At 42.8% G+C, this 16,640-nt stretch overlaps 1 protein-coding gene across 1 annotated transcript in view; it reads right to left on the reverse strand.

Moving 5' to 3' along the window:
* Positions 1–13,139, reverse strand: part of grin2aa (glutamate receptor, ionotropic, N-methyl D-aspartate 2A, a) — a 136,049-nt gene extending 122,910 nt beyond the window's left edge. The window contains exons 1-2 of the mRNA XM_061223313.1: positions 13,119–13,139; positions 11,850–12,260 (exon numbers count right to left, since the gene is read on the reverse strand). Coding sequence (XP_061079297.1) covers positions 11,850–12,260; positions 13,119–13,139 — 432 coding nt within the window. The remainder of the gene's footprint in view (positions 1–11,849; positions 12,261–13,118) is intronic.
* Between the last annotated feature and the right edge of the window lie 3,501 nt (positions 13,140–16,640).

Genomic DNA, 16,640 nt, shown 5'->3' on the forward strand with positions numbered 1-16,640 from the left:
ACGACAGGTATCCACTTCTCAACGCCTTGACGAGTAGGTTTTTTGTAATGTCTTTTCAAAACTCGAAGTCAGTATTCTAGAGCTTCATTGCTTTCAGTTGCCAGTAGCGATTGTTACAACAGTTCTTCAGAGAAGAACATTCTAGTCACATATTTGTCATCTTAACCTTAAAGTTACATTTCCCTTGCTGCCCCTCGATTTGTTGTAGATCATCTGTAGCACACGTGAGGTTATGGGCGTGGCTCAGGCATACTGAGAAAGGAGAAAGACAGCAGAGGCCCCACCTCCCCACAAAATCTGAGCTCCTACTCTTGGGAGCTCCAAATTATGGCTCCACATTGTCACATGGACCCCAGAAGCCCAAGGCCTGCTTCCCAACGCCCTCCCTACCTTATGCTCCTCTCTCAGCCTTGTCTCTCCAGTATCACTGGGACAGGTGGTGAGAAAAACAGGGCAGAAGTAGTCAGGCAGGGCAGCTAGTCCATTATCTACAAGGAGTGGCATGGGTCTTTTTTTTAAACTCCCACACACTACATTACATTACATTACATGGCATTTAGCAGATGCTCTTATCCAGAGCGATGTACAACGAAGTGCTGATCAAACACAAGTATAAGTGCGAAGAGGACCTGAGAGGACACTACAGTTCCGAGTCCTAGTGTAAACATACAGATAATCAGAACCCTTGAAGAGTACAATCAACTTCCAAACTAGCATACCCCAGTTGGCAGCTAGAATACCCTGAGTACAACAATACAACAGCGAATACAAAAAAACAACAATATCTATACAAGTAACAATATCAATACAATCTATACATAAGTGCCATTACAGTCTATTGCATATATAAGGCTAATCATGGTGGTGAGTTAGGGAGGGTGTGGGACCAGGACAGACAGCAGTCGTGAGCGTGAAGTGCAGGTGTGGCGAGGGGGAGGCGCCAGACGGCTCAAAGTGGCCGAACGGAGGGGTCTTGTTGGTGTATAGGTCTTGATAAGTGATTGAATATATACAGGGGCTGATCCCTTAACTGCCTGGTATGCGAGTGCCTAAGTTTTAAATTTGATGTGAGCCATTACAGGCAGCCAGTGGAGGTTGCTGAGCAGGGGGGTGACATGTGAATGTCTGGGAACATTGAATACCAAACGGGCTGCAGCATTCTGGATTCACCTTCTCCTTGGCGGTTTTTGAAGGAGACCCTGGCTCAATTAGCCATAATTTCATGATGCATTCGTCACCGTCACTCTGGCCCCTCACGGCTCCAATGAACAAGACACCCTCCGAGCTGCCTTTAAGAGACGCTACTCGCCAAGGTCAGGTTGCAAAGGGTCGAAGCACGACCACGGTACACCTATTTGCTTTCCATTTGTAGTGACAATGTGACCATTCTGTGGTGGAGACGAGAAGGTTGGGGGGATGGGGTGATTGTAGTGTTGTCGTTACAGTGTCTGTGCACAAAAGCCCTGTTTAACTATGTATGTTTATGGCTCACCCGACAGCTGAGCAACATGCTGAGGCTGCTGTTTGGCAACAGCGGTGATTTTATTGATGAATAAAACAGCTTCAACAGCAGTAAGCCAAAACCCCTTTTTAGAAAAAATGATAAAATTATAATCATTCTTGGCTGTGTTTCTTACCTAATTTTCTTTTTGATTTGAAATTGAAACAAATCAAACCTGTCGGCCCATACTACCACTTCATGGTCCTCAGGCACGTGTGTCCTGAGCAATGTCACAATGAAAAGGAAAGAATCTAGAGTAAAACTATGTGTGTTAAAATAATTAAGGGTATTACAAGTGCTCTTTTTTCAGAATCACTCTTTGTCCAATAAGTGATTGGTTCCAACTATTTTTCTTTGAATGGTCTTTACTATTGTCTAGCTCTTGTCTCACAAAAGAAGTCATGCCTTTCATGGCCTGGAAAATAATGGGGTTACAATATTCTCAGACAAGCCAGACAATACGTCAGCCAGACTTCTTTTAATGACTCAACGGGCCATAATTGGCATATCCTTAAGGTCCTGCTGCTATTCCACACATCTTTGGGTGATTCATCATTTCAGCTTCCTTCCAGATAAAATATAAAAAACCCACCCCCATCTCTGCCCCATTGACATCTTCAGAGAAAATTGTCATTTTTCTTGGGCTGCCATTCCACAAACACATCTCAAAATCTGTTTCTCCACAGTAGATCTTTATTTTCGTGAGCAATCAACATCCCCCAGCCAGCCCACCCCCCACCCACATCCCCTTGTCCACTGGGCTGTCATGCATAATAGAAATGAGTCTCTAATGAACGCAAGGGGCACAAAGTGGAGAGATATTTAATTCATGTCAGCCACTCGTATTTCCTGTCTTTCTGCACGCTTGGTCGCATTCGACACGGAGTTGTCCCAGTACGGAGGAACGTACGCGAGTGTAATTGCGTTTCACCAGGTAGAGTCCTGCCAATGTGCTGCAGTGTGCCTTCTTTGGGCTTAAAGGGACACTAGCTTTCTGTAGGACTGCCATTTTGGAAGTGTAACATGTATGTGCATACGGTAACATACACTAAAGACAAGCCATTGTATTATGCTATGCCAAAATGCATGGCATCCTTATATACTGTAAATATGAAATTTGCTATTTATGTTTTATTTTTGTCATTTATACAGCATACTTGCTTTACATAAGTGATATGTCATAATACCTTATGCATTCTTTTCTGGGCACACTTGGGCTTGCCTGGAGCAATTCAGCCAACCAAGAAGACCAGAAGGCGGGGTTCGATAATATTTCATAGGTACCAATACACCAGACCCAAGTCTATATATGTGTTATGTAAATTCATGTGTTATGTGTTTACTACCAATTTTTTAAAAAACATGGAAGCTGAAAAAGGCATTGTTCCATATAAAAATCACACAGCATCAAAGGAGTTTCTCATTGAGCCTAGTGTTGGCATGCTTCAAAGATCTAATGCAGAATGTAAGTATTTTACAAGAGGTGGGGAAGGGGGATATGGTCATGACAAAGTTAAGTAACGGATAATACCCTATGAATGAATCAGTTATTTGGAAAATAATTGCCTGACAGGGTGGTGCTACTGTGTGACAGGGTGGTGGCTGTTAGGGAATAAAACGTTAGGCTATTAACTAATGTTAGCTTGCATGATAATGGTAAGCAATTTATATAAATTTGACACAGTATTCCAGACTTCAGTGCCATGCAACTGAACGGAGCCCTTCCCCATTTTGAACTGAATCATAGAAAGACCTCAATATTTTGTTCAGTAGTATAGCACAGCTGTCAAAATCAGCTGGCATGTATCGGTCTTGCAGCCAGTCCTGCAAAACGACATATTAAATTATTAGGACTTGTATGTAGTTTATAGGGAATATCAGTGTACTGAATATCTTTTAGCATCTTGGGGCGTTATATTCCTCTATGCTTGCGGCACTTTTATTTAGTTTTATGGAGTGAATTACAGACTGTAAACGTTTGATCATTCTCTCCTCACTCACTCATGTGTTGTAAGTTATGTAATTATTACTGCTTAAGTTAAAACGCAGGGTTACCTTATGTTTGAAACATCTCCCATGGTTATCTTTCCAACAATGCAAAGTGTAGCCTAACTCAACGCAATGTAGCCTGAAGTAACATATTTTTGTCACTAGATCAGCTATAACCAGACTACTTGCACAAATTCAAAATCCATTGCTTAGTACCTAATGTGTGCGCAATGATATTTTTTATTGAATATTTTAGCTGTGAAAAAATTCTACAAACCAGTTTGATCTGTTCTCGTTAGCAAGGTTATACAAAAAATAATGCACACCCATGTGACACGTCTCGGCCAATCAGAATGCAGTATTTGCCCTAGGTGTTCAGTAATTTTTCTGTGACGTGGTATAATCATGTTTAAAAAATAAATGAAAGGTTGCTGTCAGATGAGCAGTCGTGTTGCAACCTTCATCATGGGTGCGGCTAGGAGCAGAACAGGAATGTACCAGGCCCATCCCTCAGCTACATTAACCACACAGTACCTTTTCATTTCTACAGGCATTTAACTCAGAGCCTTCCCGGAAAAGGCTATGTTTGAAAATGAACAGCAGAGGAGTCCAGCTGAGCCATAAAAGTGCGTACACCAGGCCAAATACAACATGGAGGCAGATTTCTGTACGCCTTCGGTAGGACTCAGAGTTTTGAATGCCTGCTGCATTGTAGAGATGGGATTGTAGAGATGGGAGCCTTTTTAAAGATTCGGGGGAAGCGGCAGGCAAGTGAAGAGCCGTGGGGGAAGTTCGCCGCACTTGTGATTACGGGAGCGTGGATGCTCTTTGAGGGCAGAAAAAAGCTCACTCTAGCTCAACGTTTCAGTCATGCCAGATATTATTATGATAATTCACTCTCATAGCAGGCTGCCTCACAAAGCTCACAGCTTACTTTCCCTCCATTGATACACCTGGAAATTTGCTAAAGGATTTGGGGTCTAGTACCTTGCTCAGAAGTGCTACAAAATGGCAATCCTGAGAAAGGATTCTGGATTGAAACCAGCTACTTTCTTGAAACACTGAGGTCCTTCAATATCTAAACTGAAATTCCGCTCTACCTACGGTTAACGATAATCCACGGTTCTGACATGCACTGCTTTGGTCTGCATACACCAAGAACAGCTAAAACAAGAGGCACATTCTGCATTGCAGTTTGATTTAACCGAAGTCATTTTCTGCAGTAATTCTTCTGGGGGAAAGATTGACAGGGAACACTTAAGCCACCACATTACTGTTGTCTTAGTTAAAACAAGAAACAAAAAACTTACTGTGAATAAAAATAAAGAAAAAAATGTAGAAATATGGTTAACAAATCTATCTAGTACCATAAATCAGGCTAACAAAAGAAAATACTCACACTTGAATAACTACATTACTCATGAGGCCTGTATTCAATTATATTTTCTTTTTCTTCTTTTACCAGATTGATTTCGGTCATTACTGAACTCAATTGATTGAATCTGGGCCATTTGTTGAAGCAGTTTGCATTCTGGATGGATTGAATTGTGGTTTTAGTCTTGGGAATGAAATTGTTCCCTGGTTATGGGTATGCACTTTGTTGTACGTCGCTCTGGATAAGAGCGTCTGCCAAATGCCTGTGATGTAATGTAATATAATGTAATGTGATGTAATGTAATGTAATGTAATGTCATGTCATGTCATGTCATGTCATGTCATGTCATGTAATGTAATAAGGCAGATAGGCTGCATCTCATCCACCATTTCAGGGGACAATGAGCTGCATGACCACAGCAGTGGAGCAGCTTGCAGCAGGACAAAGCCTGGAGCATCAGTCTCTTGTGTAACACGCCTTCATCACAACCAATAGGACAGGGGGCTTGGGTGGTGTTTATGTTATTTTTAACTGTTAGTTTTACAGCTTTTTGCAGCAATTCATGCATGAGATGATGAACAGAAACGGTTATTTTTCTTATTTACATGGCATATTTATTTTTCGTTTTTTTCCCCAATTTTATACTTCACAATATATTCTTAATATTGGTTGGAAATCTTGAATCTGTGTTATGTTCATGTATTGCCGTCTTTATTGCCATCGTCTGGTTGCATGGTGCGTTCCCTGCATCTGCTGTATCAGCCAATTTGTCTGCCATAGATATCAGAGAGGTCTCATTCTGTGCGTTAAGCCTCATCACAGTTACCCCTGTCCACACTAAGGATCCCCGTGTCTTTGGGACTGAGTTGTCTAATGAGTACAGCCCCCTCGGAGCCCACAGTCAGGATGAGTTTACAATTTGGGGTAAAGTGACGGCAACAGTAACTGTGATTGCAATTAATGAGCGAATGAGTCGGGCATGGCGTATGGTGTTTATAGGTCGAATTATCGCACTAAGCAAAATGTTAAATTGTGTGCTGCTCCCAAGTTCTAAGTACAGAGGGTTCTGCTGCATGGGCAGCCCCTAGCTGTTCACCAGGTAACTACCAGACCTGGGTCAAATACTGTATGTGCTTGAAATACTTTGATGCTGATAAAATGGGAAAACATTCCTGCAGATTTGTCATTGAGTAGTAGAGGCGGTGACTCATAGGCTTGAGACAGTGCTGGATACTGTGTAGTTTGTAAGTAAATAGTGTGCATAGATTGGGTGAATGGACTGTTCTCATTGCAATACTATAGATTCTTATGTTCTTGGATCCCAAAGATTTTTCACTAAACCATTTTCACTAACCAAAACACACATGAATGAATGATTTATGGTCAGGATGAAGCAAGTCGCATCACGTGCTGCACAGTTTTTTCCCCCCGGCCAGTGCGAGATTGATTTCTTCGCTCAACCTTCAACGATTCGAGGTGGAGACATCCATCTGTTAACTGATGATTTCTGACGACTGACTCACAGCTCAGCACTGACACCCCCCCCCCACCCCACACACACACACACACACACACAACTGCAATTCACAAACACAATGCCCACTTCTTCCACCATTCAGACAAGCATTCTCCACCAAACCGTTCATCAGTGCCAAGAGAGGCGTTACCTCAGAACAGCACCTGGCTGCACATTAAACAGAGCCAAGCTTTCCGGTTCTCAGGGGGGCTCAGAGAGATCACATCCATTTGCCTTGTCCCTGAATGGAACAACGGTGAGGACAATAGCGAACACACACACCCAAGCACTCATTCAGAATCCTTGATGCCGACAAAGTGTCTTTGATTACCGCTGACTGCAGACAGACCTTGGAGCAGCTGGCCGCTGCACACGCACCATCACCACTGAAGTCTTCTGGAAAATCTAAAATTTTCAATTGACTAAGATCTCCATTTTTTAATGCCCCTTTGGGGAAATGAACAGGACTTGACTCAGGCCTGAACAATGTCTGAATACTCAAAAAGATGCAGCTCATTTCATAGATACAATCAAGCTTAGAAGCCCACTTTGGCCTTGTAGACTGACCTAAGCAGGATCTTAGGTCAACTACCCTATGTCAGCTATCAGCATTAGGGCACTGATCAACACTTGCACTGTCCAAAGATCAGTACATTTGTACATTCCTTTGAGCATTGAAAAAAACCAGATGATGGGACAATCTTGTACAATCTTGGATATAGACAGTGAAATAAAAAAAGTATGGAGCATGTGCTTAAATCAGTTTACTGAGGTTATGGCACAGATCTCCAAGTCATTTCACACTCTGTTACTGGACACTCCACCCCCACCATTGTGCACCCTCCCCAATATATCACTCAGAACCAAAACTGGACCATTTCTGGGGGTCTATAGTTTATGATATTTCCTGTCCCAGTCTTTGAAGCTCTGTACACAACTCAAGAAACTTCCAACTTTGAGACTTTTTTGAAAATGTGGGTGGGCAAATTATTTTTAAATCCAGGATTACCTCCAATGTCAGCCATCAGCCCAAGATCCAGATGTGTTTTATCTCTAACTATGGAATTTCAGAAATATTGGTGTGAATATAAACTATATCAGTATCCTCTGTCATGTAACAGAAAACACATTCTCTGTGATATGTGTGGAGTGTGCTGGACCGAATCTCTCCCTCCCTGAGCTAGACTATGATCAATTATGTCATCATCTGGGGCTCCACACTGTTAACCATCAGAAATGTCCATAAGGGTACTCTCTACACCAAAGATAATGGGCAGTATTTCCTACATTTAAAAAAATATGCTGTTTTAATTCTATTCACCAATGGTTTGCTGTGGATTTGTGAACCAGCCCACTTGCTTCCTTTGAACATTGTGGGAATTCCAGTGCCATTGAAGGCCCCATAATTAAGCATTTTTAGACTTCTTTTAAATATGAAAGAGCTTATAAATGACGAAGTTTTCAAAGTGGAAAAAAATTGAAGGAATAATTTATTATAATATTCCTAGATACTGGCAGAAACTAAGAGCAAAGATGAAACTCAGCATACAAAGCATTTGATAGGAGTCCCAGAAGCTTCAATTTATGAAGTAAAACACAGATTTTGAAACATGGTGAGTCACTTTTGTTTGAACTGTAACTGCACCCCACAGACATTGTGGTACCAATACAGTTTAAGGCTGCCAGTGGAAAGAAAACATATTTTTACAAGTAGTAGAATTGTAAAGGGGAAACAAACTTGAAAGAAGATCAGAAGATCCCTTAAAATTGTTTTGAAAACATAAAATAAAAAACACAAATGTACAAATTAGCATTGCCAGATAGAGCTGTGTTCAGAACTCCCACATCACCACAGTAGTGTCTCATGAAAGACTGCTCACATCTGTAATCATTAAACAATCTCCTGAATCATTAAAAGGGACTCTAATCTTTAAAATGTGCCAGGCATTTATAAACCAGGCTTGCTGGACCATGTGTTTTGTCTACTAAACACTGTAATTGCTGTTTCATGTCCAATAATCATTGACTTACTCTGTGAACATTCAGTTTTTTTATTTCAGGCAACAGTTAAACAGACTGCATACTCTGAATTAATGTAGTACGTTAAACCATTTAGATTTTTTGAGTGAGATAGAAATAGAAAGGGGGAAAACTTGTCATTTAACCTTTTTGAAATTCAGACTCCTTGAATCCACCCCAAGGCTTCGTGATTCGAATTCCGTGACTGACTGACCCTAGATAATTTGGCATCCGCTTTTGCAAGACAGACACAATTTTCCTGATCTATCATGTATGCTGCTGGCCATAGGCTAAAATACTGCTGAGCGCCATCACTTCTGCCCGCTCTGTCACAGGGCGTGCGCGTCATACCGCGGAGCTGTTGTACATGTCGCGTACATGCGCTGACACAGCGGGAATGCCTGGAAGCAGACGGCACATTAAGGTGCCGCCGCCATTATAGAATGCAAACCGTGCCAGCGCTGACAGTCACCGGCAGCCCCTATAAACCGCAGCACAGAACTGGCAGTAGCGCTGCATAGGGAGGGAGGGGTTTAATCAGCTGGGCTGTCCCTGTCTCTTTGTGCGCCAGTAATCCCCCTCGGTTAATCAGGCCCCTGAGGTCTGCCCGCGACAGCTGCATGTAGATTCTCATCCGCAGCGATGATGGTGTTGCGCAGTAAAGATGGTGTTGCGCAGTAAAGACGGTGCTGCGCAGTGAAGATGGTGATGCGCAGTAAAGATGGTGATGCGCAGTAAAGATGGTGATGCGCAGTAAAGATGGTGTTGCGCAGTAAAGATGGTGCTGCGCAGTAAAGATGGTGCTGCGCAGTGAAGATGGTGTTGCGCAGTAAAGATGGTGTTGTGCAGTAAAGATGGTGATGCACAGTAAAGATGGTGCTGCATAGCTCAGCCAGGGGACTGCGGGAGGAGAGGGGCGTGCAGCTCAGAGCACACGCTTTGGAGTTTGCCGTATCACAGTGTTTCTAACCGCCATTCTTCTTCACTGTTTCGGCAAAAAGGTCCACATCCTAGTTCAACAGCGTACGTGTGTATGAAAGGAAATAGGTACTGTCAATATACATTGACTGCATCTTCACAATGCATGTATAACATATTCATAGGAGCACTGCATAGGAGTAACACAACATATTAACTATTCATTGTGTGTAATTACATGCTTCGCAGAGCATAATGTTAATAATGATCATTGTTGAAACTGCAGTTTATTTCTGGTACTTGCTGTCAGTTGAGTTTTTCCAGCATGTAGTAACATGCAGTTAATACTTTATGTGGCTGTTGTGTCACTCTTATGTACTTCTTATGAATATGCTAGGAATGCATTATGACAATTTGGTTCATGTTAAGTTGTGGAGGTCCTGTGAAAATGATATTGAGCCCAAACAGCCTGGATATCGAATTTCACAAGGGGGTGCCTTCAAATTACTGAAAGACAAATAGATAAAAAGAAGGAAAAGCAAGATTTGTAAAAGAAATTTACTTATCCGTCTTCGAAAGGACACATGACCTTTTAACATGGGTCATGGCACCGTTTCGGCTGCTGCATTAACAACACACTCTTATTTACAAAACATGAGGGTCAGGCTGTACACAGGGTGAGAGTAAACTAGGTAAACACAAGTCTTCAGGAAATGTGGATTATTAAAACCCCATACAGGCGTAAACTGTGGGAGCAGAGGCTACCCTCACGCTGCCAGGCTTGCGGGTGATTACAAAGTGCTTAAAGCGACAAAGTGAGAAATCGGCGGTCACTCGCCTCTCCTCTAACCTCCGCTCGTCTGGAGTGAGGGGTTTATATATGAGAAGAGGGGGGGAGGTAATTACTTCACCACTCTTCGGCTCTCCTTTTTTAACGTTTGTTCCTTTGGCAATAAACACCCAGAGAAACACCAGCTTTTTATTTGCCATTAAAAGGCACCTTGAGCCTTCCTAAGAGAAAAGCTCAGGAAATTGGTTCGGTTTGGACTTTGGACTTTTTTTTCCAACAAAGGTGTTACCTATTTTAACGATATACCTTCCAAGTGTCTTCAAGCAGGTTTCATTGATGGTCAAACAAATCCCTTTCCACAGGGTTAATTTAAAAAACTGAAAAATAAAAATGATAGAAATTGTTATTCCATCCATCCATCCATCTAAACCGCTTACTCCTGGTCAAGGTTGTGGAGGATGGCTATAGCCTTATCAAACACACGTACTTTGGATTGAAAGGCAGAAATGCACCCTGGATAGGAGATCAGTCCATTGCAGGGCCCACACACCATTCACTCAGGCTTCATACCCCACAGATAATGTAGACTCCCCAGTTAATCTAACCTGCCTGTCTTTGGACTGTGGGAGGAAACCAGAGTGCCCGGAGGACACCCAAGCGGACAAGGAGAGAACAAGGCCCTCAGCCAGGATTCAAACTTGGCACATTCTTACAGTGAGAGCTTTGCTAATAGCCTGGATTCTCTGCAATTAGTGTGCTGTTGTCAGGTGGGTGTTTGAATGAGCACAATGGTGTTCCTTACGTAAAGCAGTTAAGTAAGGAACAAGTTGAAACATTAAAAATCACACCAAAGCTGACAACACAAACCTGCACGTGTGTTTGCGCATACACTTACAAAGAAACGCGCGATTACAAACACAAAACAATCCCTGCCCTCCAGTCTGCCCTAAGCTACCATAGCCTTTCATCTAGAAGCTGCCGTTTGTTTTCACAGAAACACAGCAAGCGAGGAATTTGTCGTCATTTTTTTATACTTAAGCGATCCTTTTGTCATGAAATGAAGAACCTGGCAGCAGTGCATTGTTAAAGCATCCTGTATCTCATCACGTACATGTGGAGCAGCTGAAAGTGTGACGGTGAATCTCGAACTTAGGATGGAATTCAACTCCCAGCTTTGTGGTTTTCACCTGGAACTAAAGTCCAACCCCATACTCGCAAATACACATACCATTATTATATTATGTCCAATGAGACATATTCAGCTTCTGATCAAATTGACTTCACACATGCTATATCTGTCAAATGGTCAATACGTGTCCAGATGGTAGATTCCTCTACAAGATTATTCCCCACCCCCCTTTCAAATTATTAGAATCACCAAGGATCTCTATGAGATTATTTTCCATTTGCTACTTGTTATGTGGTGTTGTTCCCAGACTGCGGGGCTTTGTGTGTGTGCGAGCGGACTGCGTGTAACTGAGATCGAGAGAGTCGCTCGATGGCAGGAGGGCCTTCAATCAGCCGGGAGTGACTGCTGCGGAGGTAGGCAGCCCATCGAATCTGCATTTGTGTTCCTGCGCAGACAGCTAAATGGTTTTATTACTGACACTGCCTTTAAGGACATGGGGGCTACCATGGCAACTGCTCAGCCAGGCCATTCCCACTCAGGCCAGCTCCTGTCCTGGCGAAGAGGACGGGGTAGAGGGCGGGGTAGGGAGCGCGTTTGGGTTTCCCGGCTTACCTTGTCCTCCATGATCATGGATGAGCCCCCGTGGATCCCCAGGATGGGTATGAGAGTCTGGGAAGAAATAAAATCCAAAATCTGTGCAATGGCCTCCTGGTCAGTCCCATCCCCGAAGACCAGGCCATGTATCTTGGTGCCAGACATCAGGTCACACACGTGGGTGATAATGCTCTTAGGGTCGGTCTCGTTCACAAGCAGCGTCGCCAGGTTGACGTCTATGGGGTCGTCCTTGGTCCACAGCGCCCGGATCTCGCGGTCAGAAATGTAACGGGTCCGTCCCAGGATGACCGCAATGTTCAGAATGGGGACTTTCTCCGCCGCGCCCAGAGACACGCTGGCCTGCCACAGCACGGCCGGGAGAGCCAGCAGCACCAGCCGCAACATCCCCATGACGACCCTGTTCATCCCCTGCAGGACAGCCGTGGACACACATAAACAGAGCGTCAGGAGCCTGCCACCATCCCTCCTGCACTGGAGCACACTGCAACTTAATGTAATGATTCATACAGTTTCATGCAAAGGTATTGGGACAGTGACACAAGTTTTTGTTGTTTCGGCTCTGTATTCGAGTACATTGGATTTGAAATAAAACAATGAATATGAGTTAAAGTGCAGACTGTCACCTTTAATATGAGGGCAATTGCATCCATATCGGGGATGCAATTTAGAATTATATAGATATATATTCCACACCACACACCATACTTGCCCATGATACATACTATGTGAAATACTTTACTTATTATTGTTAAGTCAACCCTTATTAAGTGCATTTTACTCTGATAGAATGTATTTGTTCTTGTATGCAATTATGTGAATGCTAAACTAACATGAAGCATTTTACTGTGTGGATTGCAGCAACTTTTGAAAACACAGATCCTGTTGATCCATGGATGTTTTCATCAATGTTCCAAAATGCTTTCTAAAAGGTATGATCAAGTGAAAGAGCTTTTTCTGTTCTGAATAGGTCTTTTTTATAGTCAGTAGTATAAAGTCTAATACTTACTGTCTGAAGGCTTTCGTGTTTAGTGTAATTATTAAGTCTGCCATGCATTCAAAGACATAGATTATGCTCACCCCTACACACTATACATAGAAAGTAACATATGATATCACTGCAGACAAGACAGTTTAGCTGCTGTTTCAAGATGGTCTGAAGTAAACGATAGTACTGTTTATGCTTGTGCTTCTGTGTGTCTGTGGGAGCGTGCGTGCATGTGCATACGTGTGGAGGCTATAATACAATCAGAAATAGTCTGGACTTACTTGTGACTCCACATGAGCCATCCATTTACACTGCTGGTTATGTAATGGAGATATTTGTACTTGCATTTCCCCATACTGGATTCAAACCTGCAAGCTCCTGGTAACAGGTCATATCCCAAATAAAAGTGGCCATGGTACTGCAGTAGCCAGCACGTGGTTACCTTTCTCAGCTCTTTCTCTGAATAGGGCACACCTTGTAATGCATAATTCATGGCAACCTTGGAGAATGAGAGAATTTAGCATCTAAATAATAGGGCTTAAAATTGCCTCCTGGCCAGTGATTCTATGCACGCAGGGGTCAGAAGGGAAATGGACCGCCTTGATAACTGTCACAACAAGTGATGTAGGCGTGGTGAGGTCATCTTGACCATCATAGATATTGCATTAAACAAACATGTCCAGGGGCTGTGAGGAAATACTGTTTGTGGTCGACTGAGGGAGTCCTTTATTTTACGGCATGCATTGGTATGGTTGTATCTGCCCTGCTGCTGCGCGCTGGATCACTCACTGGTGTGTAATAATTGCCATTTGAAAGCTAGAGACACGGCTGAATATATCAGACCCAAACAACACATACATGTTGACATGTACCGAAGCAGGCAGGTACGTGTGCAGCACACGAATGAATTAAAAACGTTACGCACGTCGGCGCGTGCGTGCGAACGAGCAAAGACCGTAAATACGGTGGTGCATTTGCCCATAGAAGTCTGCGTATTGTGGACCCGACGTTAATGATATTTTCACGATAAATTATATTGATGGCAAAATAATGCAGGAGCATTCTATTATCGGCAAATAAACACATTAAAAATGGAGCTTTACTATTGATTCAGTAACTTTGCAAGTTATTAAGATGCGTCATTTCGGGGCAAAGAAACAGCAACATATATAGGCTAATCATGTTATGGTACGAGATGAATGTCTGTGTATTTTCTCACATAAGGCATTGGCAATGTAAACTTCATATAAGCGGTCACTTGCCCCTCTCCACGCGAGGGCTTTTGGTCTCGTCCCTCAATTTCAGTTTGTACAGAACCTATTCCGACTGGTTCGTCTTTGGATCAGTTTGTCTGTAGCCATATAATTATTTGTGCGCTCGGTTAATTCATCAACCTTTCCGCAGTGGAGTGGCATCCGTTTCGGAGCCGGTGGAATAGTTCAAGCAATTCACTCTGCAGTGACGCACGTTTTCCGTTTTTTTTTTTCGTTTTTTTTTACTGTATCGAGACAATGAGAGGATTTTGCTGAGCACAAATCTTCCCGCTACACCGCCTTTCGTTGATAGATAGGCTAAATGACGCATCTTGCGTTGGCGCGCTTGTGTGAATGCGCGTGGAACTGTGAGAACCTCTTGAATCCACCTTTAAAAATGGAAATGCTCCGCGTGCATTTCTGAAAACGTCAGCGAATTAGAGCTGACATCTTGATTTCAGTTTTTACATCACAGATATGCTAGGAATACGTCAGTGAAAGTCATTCGTCTTGGTCTTAGGATCACAAAACAATTGCACGTTATAAAACTAGAAGATTTTACGCATCATTTTCCGTAAAATCCATGCCGTCTCAGTTGCTTTAAGGTATGCCATTTCCTCCGTGGCTTTTGTATTCCCAAAAATGGTTTTGATTTTTCAAGGTTCAAATTATGATTGGATACTTGATTTTGCACTGTAGTAAACCAAATGCAGACATTTAAACCTGCGGCGTCCCCTTATGTAATAGCCAGTTTATAGTGCACCTGAATTATGTGAACACCTGTATAAACGGATATAGAAGATATACGGTTACCCCCCCCCCCCCCCCCCCCCCGCCCCTAAATAAAAATGACCACCACCACCACCCGTAGTTTTTTGCCATTCACTACAAATAACATTAATCTCAAGTAATTACTTTACATCAATGAAATCAATAGGCGTGTGTGCGCATATCTGATATATGTGATGGTTTCTGATTTTGTTCGCACGGTTGCTGTCATTGCCGCAGTAAAAATAAAAAAAATAAAAAAACACATAAAGAAAGTATAACTCCTCCCCTGTTGTATTAAGCAGAATCAAATGCAAAACCTGCGTTGCTACAACGTGACTGCATTCCGAGCATGAAAGAATTTAGACGTAAATTCATTTTGATTTCTCATTAACTTCCATGGAACAACCATTATACAATAGCGACCCCCAATGGCGTCAATTACGCTCTGATACTTCGCCCGGCTGGCATGAATAGGTCCTATGGTATTTCTAGGACACAGTCTGCATTCAATGTCATTAAACGTAGTTCTACATTTGAATATCGGAAGGTGGCATAGCCTGGTAAGGGATTCCTGTAAGTAGCCTACGTCTGAGATGACTCACTTACGAACACATATTCCCCCATACAAGCAACTAACCAATGAATGAAAGTATTCAAAGTTCATCTACAAATGGAAATAAATCGGCAATGAATTGTAATAATCAAAAATAATAATAAAGCGGAAGTGTTTCCAACATTTTGGTCTTTATCCTCATTTCATCAACGTCGTGGTCATTCAAACACACACCTGGCAATAGCGCTGTTCGGGTCTCATTCACTGCAGTCGCAAAGCCCCGCAGCTTCCAAGACAGAGGGAATCTGACTTGTCAACACGACTACGATTTAAAATATATACTATTTCAATATAAAAGACATGAATGACTAGTTTTGTTTGATCTTTTGAGTTAATGTCTATAAGACTGCAGTAGTTCCAGGGCGAATTGTGTAGCAATAAACCGCGTTCAGTATTCCCACGGTAAAAAAAAAAAAAAAAAAAAAAAATCACTGCAGCCAGCATTTCACGAAGAAATGTTCCATTATTCGCAATAACAAATTGAAATTCCACCGCCAAAGACCAGGAAACAAGTTGCACCAACCTCGCGGTGCGAATAATTACAACAGAACGGGGAAAATCTGCATTTGCAGTATAATCGCACTTTGGCGAGCTATGCGCGTGGAATGTCGCCACTCGCTTGGGGTGAAACAGAACGAAAGATAAACTACAATCAAATGATAAATGATTGCATATACTTACAGCATCTCTCTTCCACATTGCTCCACGATAGTAGTCTGAGAAGACATTGTAACGGGGGTCTTCCCTTAAACAGCCCTGTTGTGAATATGGATAATAATTTCCACCGGAAAAAGCCCCTAACTTAGCCCCCAAAAAACACAGAATCACATAAATCCAACCGTCTTCATCGTCTTGGGCTTTCCACGGTCATTCCTTGGCCCTGATCATCGAGTTTCCCAACACTAGCGAGGACTCGACAGCCAGAATGTTAATTGAATCCGCCAGACGTGTGAAATGTGTAATTCTGCGGTAGGACTGCTGGACGGAGCAACAGAGCTCGCGCTGCGCTCCGCATTCCTCGCAGCTCTTTGGGAACTGAGGGGCTCGGGCAGGAACACGTCCTTAAGGTGAACAGGAGAATTACACTCTGCTTCAGAGCGAAGAAAAGACCACGGGCAATGCAATGCAGTAAAACTTCAGCTCCGGCATGTGAACTTAAGGACAAC

This window comes from Conger conger, chromosome 16 (assembly GCF_963514075.1).
Source record: "Conger conger chromosome 16, fConCon1.1, whole genome shotgun sequence".
Lineage (NCBI taxonomy): Eukaryota > Metazoa > Chordata > Actinopteri > Anguilliformes > Congridae > Conger > Conger conger.